The sequence below is a fragment of the Apiospora marii genome (genome assembly GCF_038362585.1).
Source record: "Apiospora marii strain CBS 49790 chromosome Unknown utg000001l_segment0_segment0, whole genome shotgun sequence".
NCBI lineage: Eukaryota > Fungi > Ascomycota > Sordariomycetes > Amphisphaeriales > Apiosporaceae > Apiospora > Apiospora marii.
In genome coordinates, this window is record NW_027117372.1 from 5,053,923 (window position 1) to 5,073,721 (window position 19,799).

The 19,799-nt window shown below is 56.2% G+C and overlaps 7 protein-coding genes across 7 annotated transcripts; all 7 read right to left on the reverse strand.

Annotated features, from left to right (window-relative positions):
• Positions 1-34: 34 nt before the first annotated feature.
• On the reverse strand, positions 35-2,188 carry PG985_001661 (uncharacterized protein; the record flags this gene model as incomplete). The annotated part of the gene is made up of 1 exon (XM_066821430.1): positions 35-2,188. The coding sequence occupies one exon, from the start codon at positions 2,186-2,188 to the stop codon at positions 35-37; it is 2,154 nt and encodes a 717-aa protein (XP_066692309.1).
• A 1,395-nt stretch (positions 2,189-3,583) lies between these two features.
• Positions 3,584-4,726, reverse strand: PG985_001662 (glycoside hydrolase family 93 protein; the record flags this gene model as incomplete). The annotated part of the gene is made up of 1 exon (XM_066821431.1): positions 3,584-4,726. The coding sequence occupies one exon, from the start codon at positions 4,724-4,726 to the stop codon at positions 3,584-3,586; it is 1,143 nt and encodes a 380-aa protein (XP_066692310.1).
• A 2,615-nt stretch (positions 4,727-7,341) lies between these two features.
• On the reverse strand, positions 7,342-9,186 carry PG985_001663 (heterokaryon incompatibility protein-domain-containing protein; the record flags this gene model as incomplete). The annotated part of the gene is made up of 1 exon (XM_066821432.1): positions 7,342-9,186. The coding sequence occupies one exon, from the start codon at positions 9,184-9,186 to the stop codon at positions 7,342-7,344; it is 1,845 nt and encodes a 614-aa protein (XP_066692311.1).
• A 616-nt stretch (positions 9,187-9,802) lies between these two features.
• PG985_001664 (TrkH-domain-containing protein) lies at positions 9,803-12,314 on the reverse strand (the record flags this gene model as incomplete). The annotated part of the gene is made up of 2 exons (XM_066821433.1): positions 9,803-10,564; positions 10,623-12,314. The coding sequence occupies 2 exons, from the start codon at positions 12,312-12,314 to the stop codon at positions 9,803-9,805; spliced, it is 2,454 nt and encodes an 817-aa protein (XP_066692312.1).
• Positions 12,315-13,751: 1,437 nt separating this feature from the next.
• PG985_001665 (uncharacterized protein) lies at positions 13,752-13,961 on the reverse strand (the record flags this gene model as incomplete). The annotated part of the gene is made up of 1 exon (XM_066821434.1): positions 13,752-13,961. The coding sequence occupies one exon, from the start codon at positions 13,959-13,961 to the stop codon at positions 13,752-13,754; it is 210 nt and encodes a 69-aa protein (XP_066692313.1).
• A 783-nt stretch (positions 13,962-14,744) lies between these two features.
• PG985_001666 (uncharacterized protein) lies at positions 14,745-15,965 on the reverse strand (the record flags this gene model as incomplete). The annotated part of the gene is made up of 1 exon (XM_066821435.1): positions 14,745-15,965. One exon carries the CDS (start codon positions 15,963-15,965, stop codon positions 14,745-14,747), a length of 1,221 nt encoding a protein of 406 aa, XP_066692314.1.
• Positions 15,966-18,592: 2,627 nt separating this feature from the next.
• Positions 18,593-19,273, reverse strand: PG985_001667 (uncharacterized protein; the record flags this gene model as incomplete). Its single annotated transcript, XM_066821436.1, has 4 exons — positions 18,593-18,830; positions 18,925-19,012; positions 19,077-19,116; positions 19,169-19,273. The coding sequence occupies 4 exons, from the start codon at positions 19,271-19,273 to the stop codon at positions 18,593-18,595; spliced, it is 471 nt and encodes a 156-aa protein (XP_066692315.1).
• Positions 19,274-19,799: the final 526 nt, after the last annotated feature.

Sequence of the window (19,799 nt, forward strand, 5' to 3'; positions counted from 1 at the left end):
CCAACAGCCCCAACAGCCCCAACAAACAATGCCATTATGCTGTGTCAAAAGCACCATCGTGAACCACGCGCAAACGGCAAACAGGAGCTCCGTCCCGCTCCATTCTCTTGAGGATCGATGTGCTTCCGTGCTTTCCTGCCGCCAGAACCGATGACATCATGACCTCACTCTCCGGGTCCCCCGAGAGGATACGCAGCCGGGCTTCTGGGAAGAAGGCAAGCGGTGCCAGCGCCGAGGCTTCGGTGGTGTGGCCAACGTCGTCGCTCCAGATGATTTGCGGTTCGAAGTGTTGCTTGACCTCGTCCAAGCCCGCAAGCTGCTTGGCGACTACGGGTGTTGTTACGCAGATCTGCGCATCTTCGATGATCATCATTATGAGCTCTTTCCAGAGCTGGCGATATCGCTCGGCAAGATCATCGTCAAACATCCGGCGGTCGGTCTTGCGGAGTTGATAATGGTCGCTGAGTTCAGAAACAATGTCGCTGTACTCGTCATCCTCTTCAACTCCGTTCTGATAAGCCTCTAGCTTGGCGTGCGCAATCTCCGAGACAGAGTAAATTCCACCGTTGATCTTGTTCTTTGCCAACTTCATCTCGCGATACGAGTCCATGATGAGGTAAACCTCCTGGTCAAATGTGCTGGAGGGGCCCTCGGTGGGTAGCGGATCAAACACGGTCTCTTCTTCGACGAAGCCCTTGCCTGTCGCATTGGCGAGCTCGCGATCGATTGTGTCGAGACGGACCACCTTCAGTGACAACCGGCGTCGGGTGATCACCTCATCAAACTTTGCACACAGCTCGTCGGCCCTGGCGTCAGTGGCACAGCAGGCGAGGGCCTGGGCTTTGGTGGTCCCTCTGTCATCATCCTCAACAGCTACCAGCATTTCCTCACAGGCCATGAGGACGGTAAGCAGGCAAACGTGCGTCTTTCCTGTACGGGCAGCGCCCACCACATTGAGCGTTGCGTACGGAAGCCACATAAGGCTCGAGAAGACGGCTTTCTGGTCTGGGTCGAGATGTTGAAATTCCTCCCACAGTGCATCCATGGCATCTTTGTGGGGCAAGGGTTGTCGAGGTGCCTCGATGTTAGCCAGAACCCGGGACAGTGTGTCGGTACGAAACACACCAGCATCGTCCACGGGGGTAGTCTCATCAGCCATGGCACGACCAGCGGCTTCTTCGAGAACGGGGAACGTCTCGGCGACGACGTAGTATTGGACTTCGTGATGGAAGCCGAGCAGATAGCGACTCATTCGACCGAAATCGGACATCTTTACTTCATGACCTTTTAACGTGGCCATCGCAGCCAGCTCCATCAACATTGTGCCATCATCCGCGGCGATGCTTGCCTGGAAGATGTCTGCTGCCTGGGTTTCTTCGTTTTCCTTTGCAAGCTGGGCGGCCATACTCGCAGCCGTGGCAAGATCGATGCCTGATTCCATGACAGGTATATGAAAGCGGACAAATGGTGCTGGGCCAGCTTGGGCGGGCCAATGCACGTTGGGCCTTGAAAAGACTTCCTGCTCGGTGACCCTGGGTACCTGCGGGACCGTGGCAACAAACAAAACCGACGCGATGCGTCGAAGAGCCTTGGGCACTTCGATTTGGGTTGCCCGCAACGTCGGTTCTTCGCGCAGCTCGATGGGTGGATGTTTTAAGCTGTCAATGTTCTTCTCGACGAAGGACTCGATCCTGCTCCACGAGGCATCTCGCGATTCTCCTGCGTCGTAAAATGGGTCACTTCGTTCTCGATACACTTGCTCCATGGCCTCGACAGCACCCTCCAGGAACGAACAGGTGTTTTTGTCGTCGCCACTGTCAATGTAGACCTGCGAGATCCATGTCATCATCGCCATCTTGAATCGTTCCAGGTCCGCTCGCCGGGGGCCCATGCTGTTCATTGTCCTTCGGAGACGGTTGTGGAGGAAGGACGTGATCCGATAGATGAGTTCGCCCTCACGAAATGCGTCTCGCGCCACCTCCGGGATATCGTATCCAACGAACACCTCGAGTTCGACGTCTTCTCTGTCGAGCGGGGGGAGGAGCTTCATTCCTTCGGCGCCCTCGATCTGTGCCATGATGAGGTACTCGGTGTAGTGGCCCTGGTACCGTGAACTCTCGACGCCAATTGCTCTGCAGATGCACGTTGACGGCTCCATGCCTGAGTCCGAGTCCGTGTCTGATAGCATGATGACGCAGAGCAAAGCGTACCTGGACGTATGAAACGAAATGTGAAAAAACTATGGGTACCTGAAGTGGCTTTGGCAGCAGATGATCGAAATGGGCTTAAGGGCGATGCGGGCGGGTTGTTTTTGGACAATTTCACCTAGGTTTACACTCGAGGTGGAATCGAATTGCACACAAGCCCGAGATCTTATGGGTTGCAAATGAATTGAATAGCCAAGCAGGAGCATTGTCATTAATGGTGGTCGCAACAGTAGGGACACCTACCAACCTACCTGCCCAACAGCCTTACAGCCCTGTATCAATCCACCCACCAGATTCAACAATCCTAGGTAAGCTTGTTACATCACTTCGCAAGAACTGCTGCTTCATTTGTGGCTCACGGTTATTTGAAAATGGCATATTTCTTACCCGTGCACATTGCTATCTACCGGTTGCCGAAGGATGCACCTGCCTTTTCCAAGTAGCTCTCATTGCTCAAACGGAATACCAGTTCCATCTCGTTGCGATCACAAGATCTGCTCCCCAGAAAGGTGGTGGGACACGGCAAAAGCATTGGGGTTCTCTTTCCAGTAGCTGCGCCTATGCTGGTGTTTGCGCAAAAGCTCCCGAGTTATTGTCTGATTGTTTGGATATGAAGTCTGCTGAATCTGTGCCATAGGGTGTGGCAAGATGGGATAGTCACCAGTGTAAAGTCACAGTGAGTTGATAGTGAGAAACGCAATCTTCAACATCACCTTTAACGCAGACATTGTCGTCGGCACGCCTACCGCTGGCAGGTCCAAGGGCATGGACAGCGAGGGCCACCATATCAACCAGTTCGTCTGTCAGCTCGAGACTTCTATCCCCAAGAGAATATACCATGGTCGTTGTCCCGTTTCGCGTGTACAAGTCTCTCCGCAACCAGTCCATGTTGCAGCTCCATGGCGTCCACCCGAGCCAAAGCCCGAGCAATATGGCGATGATGCTGAAGACGAGCGGCGTCAAGATTGTGACCAATCAGCTTCTCTTGCAAATTCGCGAGAACGTAGAGAACTAGCAGGATGACCGAGTTGGTGATCACGACGGTTCTGAAGATGATACCAATACCAATGATGATAACTCTGTGACTAAGTATCGACTCGATTCGGTCAAGATCAGCACGCGTTCGTATGCAGTCTCGGGTCCTTACCGTTGTCTCGGCATGTCATGGATGATACGACATCAGTGTCTCAGACACCGTCCGGAATTAGTATCAGGGCACCATTGCAGCAGAGACAAAGAGGTAAAGAGAATATATACTCAGTACCAATATATATAGCTGGTAATCTACACTGAAATGCAAAACTCCACGGGTATCCACATGATCATAATCGCTTCAAACAATATATCCAAGGAAACATCGCCACCTGGCCCAGGTCTCAGGACCAGCTCAAGATGGACGCCGCCGGGCTGCCGTTGAGCTCGTAGACCACCATGACCCGCCCGCCGCCAAAGTCCATGGCGCCGGCCCAGTGGCTGTTCTCGCCGCGCACCTCGGCCGGGCCGCCCCAGGTCATGTCGCCGCCGTGGAGCCCGGCCGAGACGGTGGCCATGATCTTGGTCACGTTGGGCCACTGCCCCTTGGCCGAGTCCTCGTCGGTCATGAAGACGGCCACCAGCCCCTTGCCCTCGACGTTGGCGATCTGGGGGGCGCCCGCGTTGCTGCCCGCGGCGGGCTCGTAGACGACGCCGCGGTTGCCGTAGGAGGCGCCGTCGTCGTAGCTGACGGCGTACTCGACGCTGAAGGTGCCGTGGCGCGTCGTCTCGAGGATGATGACGAGGGCGTCGCGGCCGTCCGAGTCGCGGATGCTGGCGATGCCCTGCATGCCGTCCCGCAGATGCTCCGAGGGGTCGTGGATCTGCAGGTTGACGGGCTCGGTCCAGGTGGCGCCGCCGTCGCTCGACAGGACGCGGAACGTCTCCTGGTTGTCCGTGGCCAGCTCCTTGCTGTAGGTCAGCTGCAGGCGGCCGTCGGCGCCGTCCCGGATAAAGGGCTCCCAGTCGCCGAGGCCGTGGCTGGCCGAGGCGGAGAACTCGTCGGCCTGGCTCAGGAACTGCCAGTTCCTGCCGCCGTCGTCCGAGGCGCAGACGCTGATGCGGAAGTAGGTGTAGGTGCCGTCGTTATTGTTCCTGTCGTGGTTGCGGAAGGCGGCCAGGATCCGGTTGGAGCCGGGCACCTGGTGCAGGAAGGGGTTGTCGACGTCGCCGGTGCCCCGGGTGATCTCGCCGAGGGGGCTGAAGGACTGGCCCCGGTCCGTGCTGCGCAGCACGTGCAGGATGTGGTCGTTGCCGGTGATCTCGGTGTAGGCCATGAGGATGGAGCCATCGGCGATGGTGGTCACGCGCGGGTACGTCCCGCTGGTTGGCGCGTTGACCTGGAGGTTGCTGACCGACAGCCGCTCCTGCACGATGTCTCGCTTGGCGTAGACGGACCTGTCCCCAATAGCAATGGCCCGGCCCTGGACCAGCGTCGACAGCTGGCTGAGCACGAGGACAGCCCCAAGGAGCAGTGAACGCACCATGATGAGTATTAGGTATATTAGGTAACGGGGCTGTGTGCTTGTGGGGAGAGGGGAAACTGGGTGATCTAGAGATAGATCTAACGAGAGACCGAGACACTCCCGTTCATCTTATACTCGGTTCCAGGCACTCCACAGCATCTCCCTTTGCTCCCCTTGACTCGATACACTGGGTCGGTCAGAGAAGAGAACAAAGAACAAAACGAAATCCTGCCCGACCACTATGTCATTGTAGCACGGCAGGGCACACGACCTGCACCCTACACCCACACTGCCCAGGACTTGTTGTCCCCAGGGATCGTCGTCTGCCAAGGGGAGGAATATCGTCAGGGCCGTCAGAACCGTCAGGCGTGGCCGTCAGCTCCCCCTCCCAGACCATCCCATGTATGTCATTGCATGATATCTCGCAGGCTGGCCAGTGGGTCCGAGGACCCTGATTACCAGCATGAGTCGCCAGTGATAAGAGGGTCGGGAAACAACCCGCGATGTCACGTCGTTGGGTCACACGAAACAGACCAGACGAATCAAGCATTGGAATTAGGGACGGTCAGGCCCATCCGCTAGGCAAGGGGACCAGAGCCGTGGCTTTTTGGTTAGGTAAGTGTTGGTGATGGGGGTGCTGTGTGCACGAGAAAACTCGGACTGACTGCCCAGGACGGCGCCCTGCCCTATCGGGCCTTGCCAGCACATCGGCACGACCAAGAGGACCAAGAGGACCCCCTAGTCGGAGGGATCTAGATCTGACGTATCAGAGGGGAAAAGGAACCAAGCAGCATAAGCACAACTCAGCACTTGCACGGCACAGGTTTGCAACGCATGCATCCACACGGGAGTCGGAAGGGCGTGGCTGACCCAGGTCATTAACCCGCTATCCGACCGGGATATTTCTTCTCGCCGACCCACAAACCTTATTCGCGGGCCTGTGGCACGACTCACGTCATTGGAAGCGGTCGGTCTCCCGGGTCTAGAGGGAAGCAACCTGAAAGAGTGATCACCACCGCAGGGCTGATGGGACATCCCAAACCCCACGTGCAGCAAGGGCGCACGATTCGTCGCCGTTTGGGAGAGCGCCACGACTGCCTGCAGTGGGAGAGTGAGTGGCCAGTACCGGCTCAACGGCCAGCCGACCAACGAACTCTGTCGCCAAGCTTCGCTGTTAATTGCCAGTTCCGCTCGGGCGGTGTAGGGGATGAGGAGAGTGGACGATGGGGGCGGGTGGCGAGATGATGGTTGCGCCAACTGCAGGAGAAGAAGGAAGGAGGAAGGGAACAGTAAGCTGGACATGATGCGCCGCCGGGCTGCGTATTGGCTTGAAATGCAGCAGCAGCACCGCATGATGCGTCCGGACATTGAACCTGTGGTCCTGTGCGCACTTGGGTCGGGAGAAAGAGTAGCGCTAGAAGAAAGTGGGAGAGTGGCCTGCCCAACCCGGCATAGGCCCAAACGAAACGGGGCGTCGCAAATTCCCCGTTGGTCTCTTGCTGGCCACTGCCAAGCCCCTAATGCGGGATCCGGATGGTGCAGCCTAGAAGCCCAGGGTTGCAGTGTCCAGTTTTCGTCCCCTCAAAACTGCCGAGCCCAGCAAGGCACAGCCATGCATGCGAATCATCCACGGCCGACTGCCTGTGCGCTCTCTCGTAATCTGGTGGGCAGGGGCCCCAGTCAAAAACCAAACATGCGCCGCTCAAGCGGGTGTCCGAAGCATTGCGAAACGGACCCAGTTTCGGTGCCGACTCTGCTCTCTGCTCTCTGCCCTCAACGACGACATCATGGGCTGTGGTGGTGGGGGTGTGCGAGCGGAGCCCGACACGCTGGAGTCTGTCTCCGCTGCAAAGCAAGTACTTTAGTGCTGACCCTGCCCTGCCACTCTCCCACTGCCTGCCCTGCCTTGACTCACGGCTCGCTGCAGCGCACCTGAGCCCAGGGCCAGGCAAATCGATTGCATCAGTCGTACGCAACCCGAAATTGGCCGGACGCCGTGAGACTGCCGAGCCTTAGTTCAACGTCAGCCCTCTGGCGACGTTGCATGCAATTCCGATGGCTCATTTCCAATCCGCCCGTGCTTTCAGGCGCGACTCTCCATTGTCGTCAGCTGGGGGCTCGAAAACCTGCGCATTGCATTGCCCGTCATTGCGCAGCTTGCTTTTGGGCGTTGAGGTTGTTCGATTCTAGTGGATTGCGGGCTTTCTTTTCAGCACACTTGCTTTCGTCTTCACGGTGCAATTCAGCGCCCCTTTTCGACGTTCTAGACTTTGACTCTCGATGGGCTTGTTGAAAATCAGCTATAACGTAGGATCATGCATTAAGTAGATTAAACGAGAGATACCCCCACGCCATGCATGCAACCTCGAGTGCATATTCACATTGACTTTTCCCGGAAAGGTGCAAGGTTGCAGCCACCAGTGCCGGACTGGTGTTCAGACCCTAACCAGCGATCATCTCGGAGATGCTTGCACCATCAACGCGCGTGGCTCTGAGATACCTCCCAACCAGCAGGCGCACAGGTGAGTCTTCTTAGTCATTACTCGGGTTTCAGAAACCCTAGCCCACCCTGAAGGTGGTCCGGAGACCGCTGGGGTTGTGATTAGACCCGGACTAGAGAAACAAAGTCGTAAGGTCTACTCTATGAGTATCACTTCGTGCTGTTGCCCTTTTAAAAGCTCTTCACAGAGCTGTTCAGGTGTCTTTTTTGTCCAGAACTTCCACAGGCCCAGCGTCGCCACTCCTATTCGTGTGTAGGTGTATTTTTCTGGCACCCACTGTAGGATGAGGGCCACCAGATGAAAACTTCCGGGCATCATAAAAACAAAAGCAAGTCGATAGTCGGACTTATCCGCGACCACTTCTTCCTCCAGACCAGCCGTTCCAGTCGTCGAGCTGACATAAATTGCAAAGTGGTGTTTCTGTTGGATGTGGTGGCGGACCACTGCAGGTTGAAGGAACCTCGTGCTGACTTCAAGGATGGTGTTTGGTCCAAGAGCGCCACCCTTAGCTTTCACTATTTCCATATAGACTAAAGGGTTCCAGACGAATGATTCTGGGTCGATTGCTCCCGACCAGCCCGCCCAAGACCAAGACGGGATTGCGGCTCGCCTCCTAATATGAACGCCGTGCTTATTATAAGAGTGTTTGTCATGATACCAGCACAGGCTGTACAACATAGAGTAGAGCTTTCCCTTTTTGTACGGGATGCCCCATAAATCTAGAACATCTCCACCGGTGAGCTCCCGGTAGTGGCTGAGAATTCCTTGGAAGCCATTTAGAGAGTCGCTTTCGTAAGTTAGCTGCCGTTGCGTGTACTCTGTGATGGAGGTAAATATATATTTCTCCAGATTTGCTTGGGGAAAGGGTCTCCAGACGATGGGGGGCTCCAGGGGACTGCACAGGGGTAAATCTTCTTTGTTTTTGATGTTTAGATTGCGGGTAGGAACACGCAGCTCGTTGGGTCGCCAGCAGCTCATCTTCGTGCATTCGAAGTAGACATGCTCTCGGGTGAAGACAAGGCGCCGGCATGCCAGTACTGCCTCTTGATAGGTCCAACCCCGAGTGGACCAGCGGGATGCATTGATGGAATTTCGCGGGTGTATCCTCTGCGACTGGACTAGACAGATGTCTTCATGCTTCAAGTAAGGCCCGTAGGGGAACCTCACGCCAGGGAGTCCAGATTCGGCGTCTTCGCCTGCCGCGGCGACCAGGGTAAGTTGTGCGCGTCCATAGATGGCATCCATCTGGCCCATCTGTTCATGAAGGGCGGACGACGAGGCATTGTCGATGCAATAGGCATCAACCCAGAGGTACCTGAACCCCAGCATCTTGGTAACTAGGATTGCATCACCAACAGTGTGCGGTAATCGGGCGGGAAGCTGACCCTTGTGTAGTGCATCCAGCTCGCCGCGGGCAACGTCTCCCCATACATAGCTCAAAGCTACATACGTCTCTGAACCATCGCTAGGTACTGTACGGAGCTTGTGGCAATCAATGAGCTTGATCTCCTGAGCCAGAGTGGCACTATGGACTTTTCCGCAGTCATGATGTGTTCGGCAGTCATGCAGCCACTGGAGAACCAGGTCTATGCGGAAGCTAGCCGAGAAGAACCCCGAGTTGACGCATATAAGATCCAATGAAGACGGGCTAGATAGGCCTTGTGGCTGATAGGCCAGCTGAACAGCCGCTGGCAAAAGTGATTCCCAGTCGCTGATGAACCAGTCGCCTGTAAAATCCGGGGACAACTTCATAGAGCAAAGCCATCCTGGTTCGTTTGGAAATTTGTCGCACAGGAAGCAGGATCCATCGTTGGTTTCACCGTTGGCCTCCCCACATATACCCTGCTCTTTCGCCTCCGGGCTCACATAACAGAGCTTTGGATAGTCCCACAGCTTTCTACCCTCCGACCATTCTGAAAGAGCCTTCCCGAGATCGATTTCGCGACATCTGCGACAAAGGACATTGGATGATGGCTCCATACTCTGTTGATGAACAGCGAAAAGCACTCGCAACTGATTATGCCATAGATGCGAAATGATTTCAGGGTGAGTCTTATTGGAGCCTGACAGTGAATGAGGCTTGGCCACGGGGAACGAGTTAACTCTTGCAGTGGCGTCGATCACGTGCCACCAGTCCTACCAATGACAACAGGCCAATCTATAATCCTACGGTTCTAGAAGATTCTTTCCGGATTGCTTCCGGATGCTAGTCTAATCACACCACGATATTACGTATACCTGGTAGTATAATGCACTCCAATGGAACGAGATACGATTAAGAAGAGATTCGCTCATACCATACAATCACAATTCATGTTGGTCAAAGGACCACACCTCAACAGACGCAAGGGCTGATACTGCCATACTAGAAGCATCACGTTCTCCCACATCTTCATCTACTCCTATATACCATTAGCTTGGTTCACCACGACAAGACTATCAGCAGATTATAGTAGGAGATCGACACAGTTGATGCACTCCGTACTCTTAGAATATCGGCAAAGAAAACTGCGAAGATCCGCAAATATATTACCATCAAGTCTATTGTGTATCTATGTGTTCTTCTATATATGTCTATATCTATCAGAAGACCCCCTCACCGTGACGCCCGACTCAAACTCCGCCGAATCTCGGCATCCTCATCCTCGTGTTTCTGATTGTCCCACCCGGGAAGCTTGACCGAGTGGTCCAGCGCGACGGGCAAGCCCCTGTGCCGGCCCCGAATCATCATCAGGATCATGACCACCTTGCTGCCCTGGTAGAAGCCGCCCGAGAAGCTGTAGGACTGGTCGGGCAGCCCCACCGAGATGCCGATGTTGGTGTAGCCGGACACGATCTCGAACAGGAAGTTGAAGACGCTGAACGTCCGCGGGTCGGCGATGGAGTGCGACGTCTCGATGAGCGTCACCAGGAACAGCGCCGCCGCGATGGACCACATGTCGTGAGACAACTGACCGCGGAGATGCTGCGACACCAGACTGATGCCACCCTCGGGGGCGGCGGCGGGAGCGGTGGGGCTGTTGTCGAAGGGGATGTGCGTCGCCCGCTTGAGGGTGGGATGGCTGGGTCGGCTCGTGTCCACGCCCACGCCCTGGAAGTCGTTCATCCGCCTCTGGATCTGGCGGCCCACAAAGGCGGTTCCGCGGCGGCCGACGGCGGCGAGCCCCTTGATGGACCGGGTGGAGGTGCCGGTGGCGTGGGACATGGTATCAAATCTGGCAGAGGTGGGCGACGTCGGCGACAGCAACGGGGCGCGGGCCGAGGCCACCCTCTCGTCCAAAGAGGCCGCTTCTTCTTCATCATCTTGCTTCTCTGCTTCCTCGACGGAGTAGAGACCTAGCGACCGCTCCTCGTATACCTGAAGGAGCATCATTGGTTAATACTGTAGTCAAATGAGAAGAATGAGCTGAACTTACGTTGGAATTACGCATAACAATGATCTCGGGGTAGGCAGCAAGGTACATGATGATGAGCAGCAGCACCTGCAGATCAAACCACAGCCCCGAGATGGAAAAGACGGCGAACCCGCCCGACGGCACCGTGCAGGCCTGGAACAGCGCAATACCGACGCGGCTGGCGACGGGGAACGCCTCGAGGACCGGGTTGCCGATGCTAAGCACCAGCAGCAGAATCCAGTCGACAGTGACCAGACTAGAAAAGAAGGCGACGAAGACGAGGTTGGCTTTCGACGGGAACATGAGCATGAAGAGACGACGCGGGTACTTGAGGATGAAGTCGAAGGCCTCGAGCCAGTCCTGGTAGTCCTGCAGCGCCGCGGCATTGGCGGCCCGGGGTAGCACTACCCGCTCCAGCACGACGCGGCAGAGAAAGATGATGCCACGAATGCAGGCGGGGAACGCGGCCGAACCCGCCAGCGACAGGATGGTGACGATGGTCAGCACGAAGGCGTCGTCGGCAAAGGCGGCGATGCCGGCGTCCAGCAGGGTGAGCCCGGCGTTGTTGAAGGACGAGATGGCCAGGAAGATGCCGGACCACCAAGGGTCCTGAGAGTTGACGGCCGTCACCGCCCGGCTGTGCACCGAGATCCAGGCGCCCAGGGTCAGAGCGCCGAGGGCCTGGAACAAGACAAAGTAGACGGCGACAATGACGAACAGCAGCTTGAGGGCGCGGTACTCGACGCCGCCCAGGTACTCGCGCTGCTCGTCGTCCAGGTCGAAGAACTGCCCGTTGCGGCCGATGGACTTGCGATTCTCGTGCAGGAAGCTGTGGAAGTTGAACTCGTTGCCCGAAGGGGCCGGCGGGTTGTGTCTGGTGTTAATGTGCGGGTGGCGTTGGCTTAGGAAGCGGCCAGGCCTCCTCTGTGACCCGCTGTTGCTGATGGGCCGCGCCGCCTCTTCCAGCACGGACAGGGCAGGATGTGCGCTGCTCTCCGATGGATTGCGCCCCTGATACGACTGCGACGGCGGCTGGTGGAGATGCAGATCGTCGTGGTCGTGATCGGCAGCGGCAGCGGCGGAGGCACTTTGGCCACCTGCGCCCGACCGGGGCTTGGTGAGCTCAAAAGCGTCCTCGCGGGCGCGCTGCTGATGCGTCTTGTGCTGGCTGGCGCCGAACGAGGACATGACGGGTAGGCCGAACATGGCGCCGGCCATGCCCACCATGGTGCCCGTGGCCCGCTTGCGGCGGCGCTTCTCGCGCTCCGTCTTGACAATGTGGTCGAAGCGCTTCTCGAAGATGTGGTACCGGAACCAGATGGTGAACAGCGACACCAGCACGGGGCTGCCCAGGATCAGCATGACGAACAGCACGACCTGCTGGCCCGTGGCGAGCTGGCTCAGGTTGACCGTGTTGAGGCCGCTGGCGGTGAAGGCCGAGGTGATGAGGAACCAGGCGTCGACGAAGCTGACGCTGAAGGTGGTGTCGGCGCTGGCCACGCCGAAGAAGACGGCGGCCGCGATCAGGCTGCCGAAGATGAAGTAGGCGTGGTGCACGGTGATGAAGTTGACGGGCGGCAGGTACGGCCTGACGGTCCGCCACAGCTCGGCCACCTCTTCCCGGCTCGGCAGGGCGGCATGGCGCCGGCGGGATGACGGCTGCAGGCGGTGATCATCGGAGCCGATCTCGTCGTCTAGGTCTTCTTGGCCCATGGCTTGGCTCGGCAGTGGTGGTGTGACTGTCTTGAATTGATGTGCGGTGTCGGCAGCAGGAACGGAAAAGACGGCAAACCAGCTGGAGCCTTTTCACTGTGAAGGTGTGGAAGCCCGGGGGGTCTGAGAGTAAGCAGAGAACCCCTTTTGGGGGCGGCCTCAAAGAAAGAGGGTGGGACGGGAGACGCTGCCAATGTTTCATTTCGCCGTGCACGTACATAAACAGCCGTGACGCAGATCGGGTGTCAGGGCCAGCCAGATTGCCAGATCAGGATGGCCAGGTTCGACGAGCCAGGGCCGTGTGTCCCCCCCTGTGAGGAAAAGGGAACCGACGAATGAGACGGCGACGTTGGCGATAAGAAAAGCACAGTTACGCCCGTGGCGGCCAGCGCATTCATTTCCAGGGGCCAGCCAATCCAGCTGCCGGTGCCACCAGAACCCACCCTGCCCAAATTAAGGCCCAATCCATGGATTGGCAACCATGGAGTCTTGACCACCTTTCACCAGCACGGTCGATCAAACCTGTCGCATTCCTGCGATAAGCATTTGCCGTAACAATGGGCGACATTCCAGAAGATCCCGAATATGGCCTGGTTCTTTTGAAAGAAGTGCTAGCCCAGTGCGACCGCTGGCATTGGCAAGATGCTTGCTTGGCGCTGGAGCCCACTAGACAGGCGCTGATTGATCGTCCCGCCCGCGACGGGCACTACGGGTACCTAATGAAAATGTACTGCCAGCGCCCTCAATTTGATTGTCACTCTGCCGCTAAAACGTCCCTTGCATGCTCTGGAAGCAGCTATTTTTAGACTTGATCGCATCACTCGAAATAACTGGACAATTGAACAAAGTGCACCTGGCATTGGTACCGACTATCTTCTCAATTCCCGATTTCGTATTGCTAGAAAATTCTTTCAATATTGCCATGATGGACGGTGGGATGTGTTGATCCCTCCCCACTGCCGACCATTGAACCAACATGTGCGGTTCTAGCTCCATCCCACCGATTTGGCCTGGCTGAGCTTGGTAGGTATGGCGGAATCGAGCCCACCAACCCCGCCGCCCACAGCCGTCAGAGCTTCGCTAATGCCGACGCCGAAGGCAGCTGCCCGCCAACACCAGTACCACGTATCCAAAGATTGGGACAGAATCCGTGGAATGGGGCGTCGGTTTTTAGGAACAGTCATTGGGTCCTCGTATACTGCCGATCAGCATAGACACAATGGCCTTATACGAAGAGCCAAGCAGGCATGAGAATGTGGGACAGGCAAAGAAAGCAGTTCTGCGGAGCCTAGTACCTATCGTGCAGCTAAAGCCATGACATAAAGATGCGCCCGTCACGGCGGTACCAATCAACGGCGGCCACCAATGTTGCCAATCCGTACTGCGTAGAGTGCTTGGGCCACTCATCGGCATGGCTTATGGCGGCCTGAGCTGCCATCACCACGTTCGGGCCCGAATCTTGAATGTATGCAACTCCGAAACGGAGAAAACGACTCTGTGGGGCTTGCGGCGGGCGACTCCAAATGAGTCGGTGATGCTGGCAATTTCCAATTCAGCCTTGACAGCGAGCTCGGAGCTGGGAATCCCGTCGTACACCACGTTTTGCTGCTTGCCCTTGTTGACAGCGTTGCGGAGCTGTCGCTCCATGGTGTCCAGGCGAAAGACCCGGATGGGGAGGCCGAGACGGGACATGAGTTCGTTGAACCTGTTGTAGATAGCTTCTAGAACTGCTTGTGCTTGAGAGTAACACGGGCTTTGGGTGCTTTACTTTCCGTCAGGGGATGACCTCTTCTTGGCCGGTACGTCAGCAGCATCAGGGGAATCGGCAGCAGGAGACCCAACAGGCGAATAAGAATCGACGCCTTGCTCAAAAACTTGCCAGCAGATGATTCATAAAGCTTGTTGTCGACAGAATCAGTGGCTGCCATTGCACTGGAGGAATCAAAGTTCAGCCGGGCCGGATCAATATGGCTTTCAACTGATGCCAACTTGGTTTTGGCAGCACACTGCAGAACATGGCCACTGTAAGTGAATACAGGCGATCCTTGCTTGCGCCAGAAACGCCCGAGATGGCGAGAAGGCCAAAGGGAAGAGACTCCATAACCAAGGTTTCTTGTCGGTATTCAGCGTGAGGAACGTCTGTCATAACGTCTCTGACGACTTTGGCGTTCTCCTCGAGAACCTTAACTTTACTATCGACGCCCGCTGCGTTCCAGTTCTCATGAATATGTTCAGGCGGCCATTTTGCAATTCCTGTGACACGTAGTATCTCCGTATCTTACTGGATCTCACACAAACTATTAGTGTCCGAACAAGTCTTTTCATATTTACCTACGTGCATATATACGCCGTTCTACTTATCCAATACTCTCCGACATGGACGTGTCGCTGCTTATCCGTCTTCTCTACCTACTTACCGTGCAAGGTCCTCTAACCCAAAGAAACTCCCCCAACAGACAGCTCCCCCGTAGGCGAGGGCTCACGCCGCATGTCGGGCTGCAGGCCTAGAGCCCGAGCCTGGTCAGCCATGCCAAAAGAGTCGAGCAGCTCGTAGAGATACAACTTACCTGACTTGTCTTTCTCGGCGGTCTCACAAAAGGGCACCACCGCCTCGGCCAGCTTCTCGTCCGTCAGCTCCTGCACCGCATACCGCAAGATGCCGGTGCAGAACCGGGCCCAAGCAGACATGCGTTTGGCGTCGACGGTGCCCTCGTGCTGGCGGAACTCGAGCGTCGGGTTGCGATTCTTGGACGAGGCGAACCGGGCAAAGTCGTAGTTGCCCTTGGTGAAAGTGGTCGCCAACAGCCAACACACGGGCCCCGGGGATGGGCAGGCCAAAATCTCGCGCACGGCATGACCGATCGGAGTATTGGGTAACGGGTCTCTGTAGCGTAACCAGCCGAACTGGTTGTGCTCGGACTCGGCGAAGGCCTCGACAGCGTCGTGGGCGGTCCAGCCCATGGCCGCGTTGGACTGGGTTCGGATTGGCCGGGCAAAGGTGTTGTCACGTCGGTGGCGGGGGTGGATCTCGGCCACCACGGGGTCCATGGCGAAGAGCAGTGCGGCGCACCTTTTCAAGCCGGCGAAGGGGATCGGGTCCAGGCCGAAGGCGGCGTGCACGTGGAGCCCGCAGGTGATGTTGACAAGGATACGACAGCGGGCCTTGAGTAAATCCACGACCTGCTCCAGCTCTTGGTACGAAGCTGGCTCGTCTCGCATGGCCGGCGAGACCAGCTCGAGCCCCGTCCAGCTCAACTGCTTCTCCAACGGGGCGACGTCGGGACGGCCCAGCCAGGCGTTGCCGAGGGAGCCGTCGGTGGTGAGAGACCAGCGGAAGTACTTGCCCTCAGCAGTGTTGAGACGGAAACGGTGCGGCTCCGGCCCGGCCGGCGGAAGCAAGACCTTGCCCCGTTGATCGAGGTTGTTGACATCCACGCCGTTGTCCCGGAGTGTGGCGACGACATGTTGCCGGACATACAAGCGGGCCGCATCCAAGTGTGGCGTATCCGGAGGCACGATGATAGTGCCAGGGTACGCCGCCAAGATGGCGTCGACATTCTCATCCGGCTCGGGCTGGTAGAAGCAGGCATAGAATTCCCACTCCACGCCAAACGTGGGGACCGCGCTGGACGTAGTTGCAGTGGTTGCCATGTTGTTGGGTCTGTATGTAACGAGCAAATGGTAAAAAGCTAGGGTGTTGTGGGTTTGAGAACAGAGGAGTAGATATCCATGGGTTGAGGCATAATGCTGAAAGCCTCCTCTGCTTATATAGTCATGCCATTGTAGTGACTCGCGAGATGATCAATCACGATGCCATAGTTATGCAACACGCATTTGTGCACCCTGCAGCAAAACACTTCGGATGTTCACGAAACACCTGCGGAGTTGGATCCGGGTGGTCATCTAGACAAAGGCTTTGTTTGTGGGAGAAATTAACAGGCAAATGAAACTATACAAAGGCTACTCTGTGGCATAGGAGCCAAGAGGCTCCCCCATATCCACACAGCGTACTGATCAAGGCGATTCAGCTGCGAGGCCATATTTAGAGTCCCGAGGGGTGGCCTTTGCCAGGCTGTCACTGTCTAGCAACATGACGACGGCCGCCTTGCTATGATGCAACCGCCACCAGTGAGGTCTAGCAGATGATGAAAGGAGTGGCGTGAAATCACTGCAATAAGCACCAAGCTTCGATGATGTAGGCCTGTGATGGCCGAGTAAGTTTGCATATATGGGATCCCCTTCCCTTGTTCAGTGTGTCCTTTTCTCTTTGATATTGTGTTGCTCTAGGTCATTGTCTGCCAAGCACGGTACGAATGACTACACAAAGGAACCGGAGGAGGAGATGCTTGAGGCCAGAAACGTGAATCATGCTCGAAGGCTAGCAGGTCTCCATCACGGCCTGACAGAATCACTCCATCAGCAGTCTGATGTGTCATGCAGCCACCATGGCTACATCTCCTCGCCCACGCGCGGCAATCGTCCCAGAACACCAAACTCGCGAGGCGAGACTGCCCCGGAAACTATCCCGGATCCGGGGCCCAACATCGGAGCAGAATCATCGCACATATAGATGGCAGTAAGACCAGACAACCCGGTTTTGTTCAACTTCACGACGGCGAGAAAGATGACGCCTACCCCTACCAAGATGGACGCGGTATTGCAGCCACGGCCGTTCATTGCCCATAGATTGTTACGGTTCGAGTTGACTAGTAGCACGAGACTTGGGTATAGTGCCCTACAGGCTGGCTAGAACGCTAGAGAAGGGTGGCTGCAGAAAAAGGGGGTAAATTGTGCCCAGGCAAGAGATGCATGCTCGCTTGGTTGACCAGCAAACCACCAAATGAAGATTGCTGGGATGGCTCAACAATTCAGCTTGGGCACCGACATGGCAAAGTCCAGGCGATGTTGAAAATGATTATATCGAAAGACTGCGGGACGAGACGGTCTTGTAGCCGGACCAGGCAGACCTAGTGTTAACGGAAGCTTAATGACGCACTCGGGAGCCTCGAACAGCTTGTTGTGAGCGGAACGCCCCGGCACGATGGACTTGGGACTGGAAGGCAGACGACCGAGGAGCATTGCAGTATTTCTTGAAGGCAACTCCAAATATCGCTTTGTATGATCTCCTCGCCTGAAAAACCAGTCAAAGACGTTCGGCATGTCGGTCTGTAGTCATTCAGGACGTTCATGCATGTATGCGTCTATCGAGGCGGGCGCTGGACAAATGCGCTGGCGTCCCAGTACCAACCCCACCACATGCTGCCCTGGTAATCTTCCAACCCCCCCTCCTTCCAATCCATCTCTTCGGTGCTGGCGAACATGTCTGGCCAAGGTTGTCGCGGGCACTAGCAAGGTTCGAGGTCGGCCGAGGAGGGAAGTCGGAGGAAGAAATGGAAAACGTGGGCGACACTCGCTGTAAGCTGCTCGGTGTTCGCGGCGGTCAGAGGCGTGTGGAGGCGGGGAGCTCGGTATGCTCAGATAGCAACGTGCGGTGTTTCTCGGACATGCATCAGCCAATGCTGGAAGTGGACGAGCGCTCAAGCTGCGGTAGCTTCGTGGGATTGAAGGTTCTGGTGACACCTGTCAGGGTTCGTGGAATGTTGCGACGAGCGCAAGCACTGCATGGAAAATGGTATCTCTGTTCTAGCGGGGTTCGAGCGGGCTGCACCAGTATGCGGCCGCTAAATTCATGCTGCCACTAGCCTAGCTCCCGCGCCCCTCAAAATGCCAGAGCACCAAATGTCCCCGCACAGTCCACTTTCAATCCAGCCCTATGAACTCCAGATGGCAGGCTGGGGCTGCAACAAGTCGCATCCAGTCCACCACGCAGGTCGCGATGCTGGTAGATTCAGGCGCGATCTAATCAAGGAAGCCATATATCATTGAGTCGGCCTTCCATTTCCTGGTTCATTCTCTCAGCAACAAAGCCCAAGTCTGAAGTGCACTGCATGTCTCTCGGGAAAAAGAGAATCTGACTTGATTGAAATGTCGGGCAGAGTAGCGTTTTGATACGCTGAGCGCACGACCCGCCACGATTGAGCCCCGGGCTAACAACATTTGCTGACATTGACAATTGGATTCACGTAAACGGATTGATCACTCGCTGGTCCACGTAACCAGAATCAACCAAGGCGTTTGGATTCCACAATCGTAAACTGATCAAGCGGTGGCCGCTGAGCTAGAAAGAAATTGAACCCAACTACCACATTGCTGCCTCCAAGAAACGTCCTTTCAACATAGTACTGCCAAAACAAGATGGCCATCCCATCACGCGACTCCTAGCACAAGACGAACCCTCCCGACGCGGCGCCAACGTGGGTCATGATGCCGCAGTACGTCGCCTTGGCGTGGCCGTTGTTGTCGACCTCGCCCGGCTCGTAAAAGTAGACGACGCGCTCGTCGCCCTGCTTCTGGTTGTTCTTGCCGCCATCGTACGGCCCGTTGTGGAACAGGGGGAACTCCATCCGGTCCGTGTCCTCCGGGCAGTACGAGGGGAAGTTGAGCTGGTGGCCCTTGCTGTCGTTGTGGTCGAACGAGTGCGGGTACTGCTTCTCTAATGCAAGGAAACGAGTTGAGCAACGGTCAGTGTGCAATACGGAAAAGGGGCTACTCAATTCCTCGGGTCTCTCCAATCTCCTGGAGAGCTACGCCGCGCTGGGCCGAGATGTAGATGTCGTGACCGGTATAAGTCTTGCCTCCTGCACAGTCAGGGCATTAGATGTTTCCCATTGCACAACACGTGCCCCGGCGGATCGTACTTACCACACTGGAAAGATTTTGACGAATCAGGGAGGTGGTCAAACTTGAAAGGGTCAGCCAGCTGTTCACTATCTGGAGGAACTGGTAGCACCTACGGTGACGGGGGCGTTCGAAGGCGTGCCGCGGACCTCCAACTCGGCTGGGAGAGCATGAGCAACACCCAGAACCGCGACAAAGACTTGGGCAAGAGAGAGCTGCATGGTGGCAATGATGGAAATGTGTTGGACTTGGGTATTGTGTATTGGAGGCTGGTTGAGTATGCTCTGTCTGTTGAAAACGAGGTGCACGCAGCCCTACTTATACACAGCACACTTTCAGCAAACTTGCTATGAAGACCTTGAACAGAGGTGTTTTTCCAGCTGAACATGCCGACATCACCGCCCCCGACGAATCCTCCAGGTCCTTTCTCTAATGACATCGAGATCGAGGCTTGCCTGGTCGGTTCACTGGCCACCATCGTAAGATTCCATCGTGAGACGCTGCTGCCTCCTACCTCGGTCGGCTTCAAGATCGTCGCCTACATAAGCTCATGTCAGACGCACCCTTGTGCGCAAGATCGCCGATGGTGGTACTCTTGTGTGCATGAGAGATGTTATTATTAGCCAGACTTCTCGAGATAGTAGAGACATCTGCACAGGCGCAAATCGAGATGGTTCCTGGTTGAGAAGGCTTGGCTGAATTGGTATAATCGTGTACAACGGTAAGCTTACTAAGTAAGTAGATTCG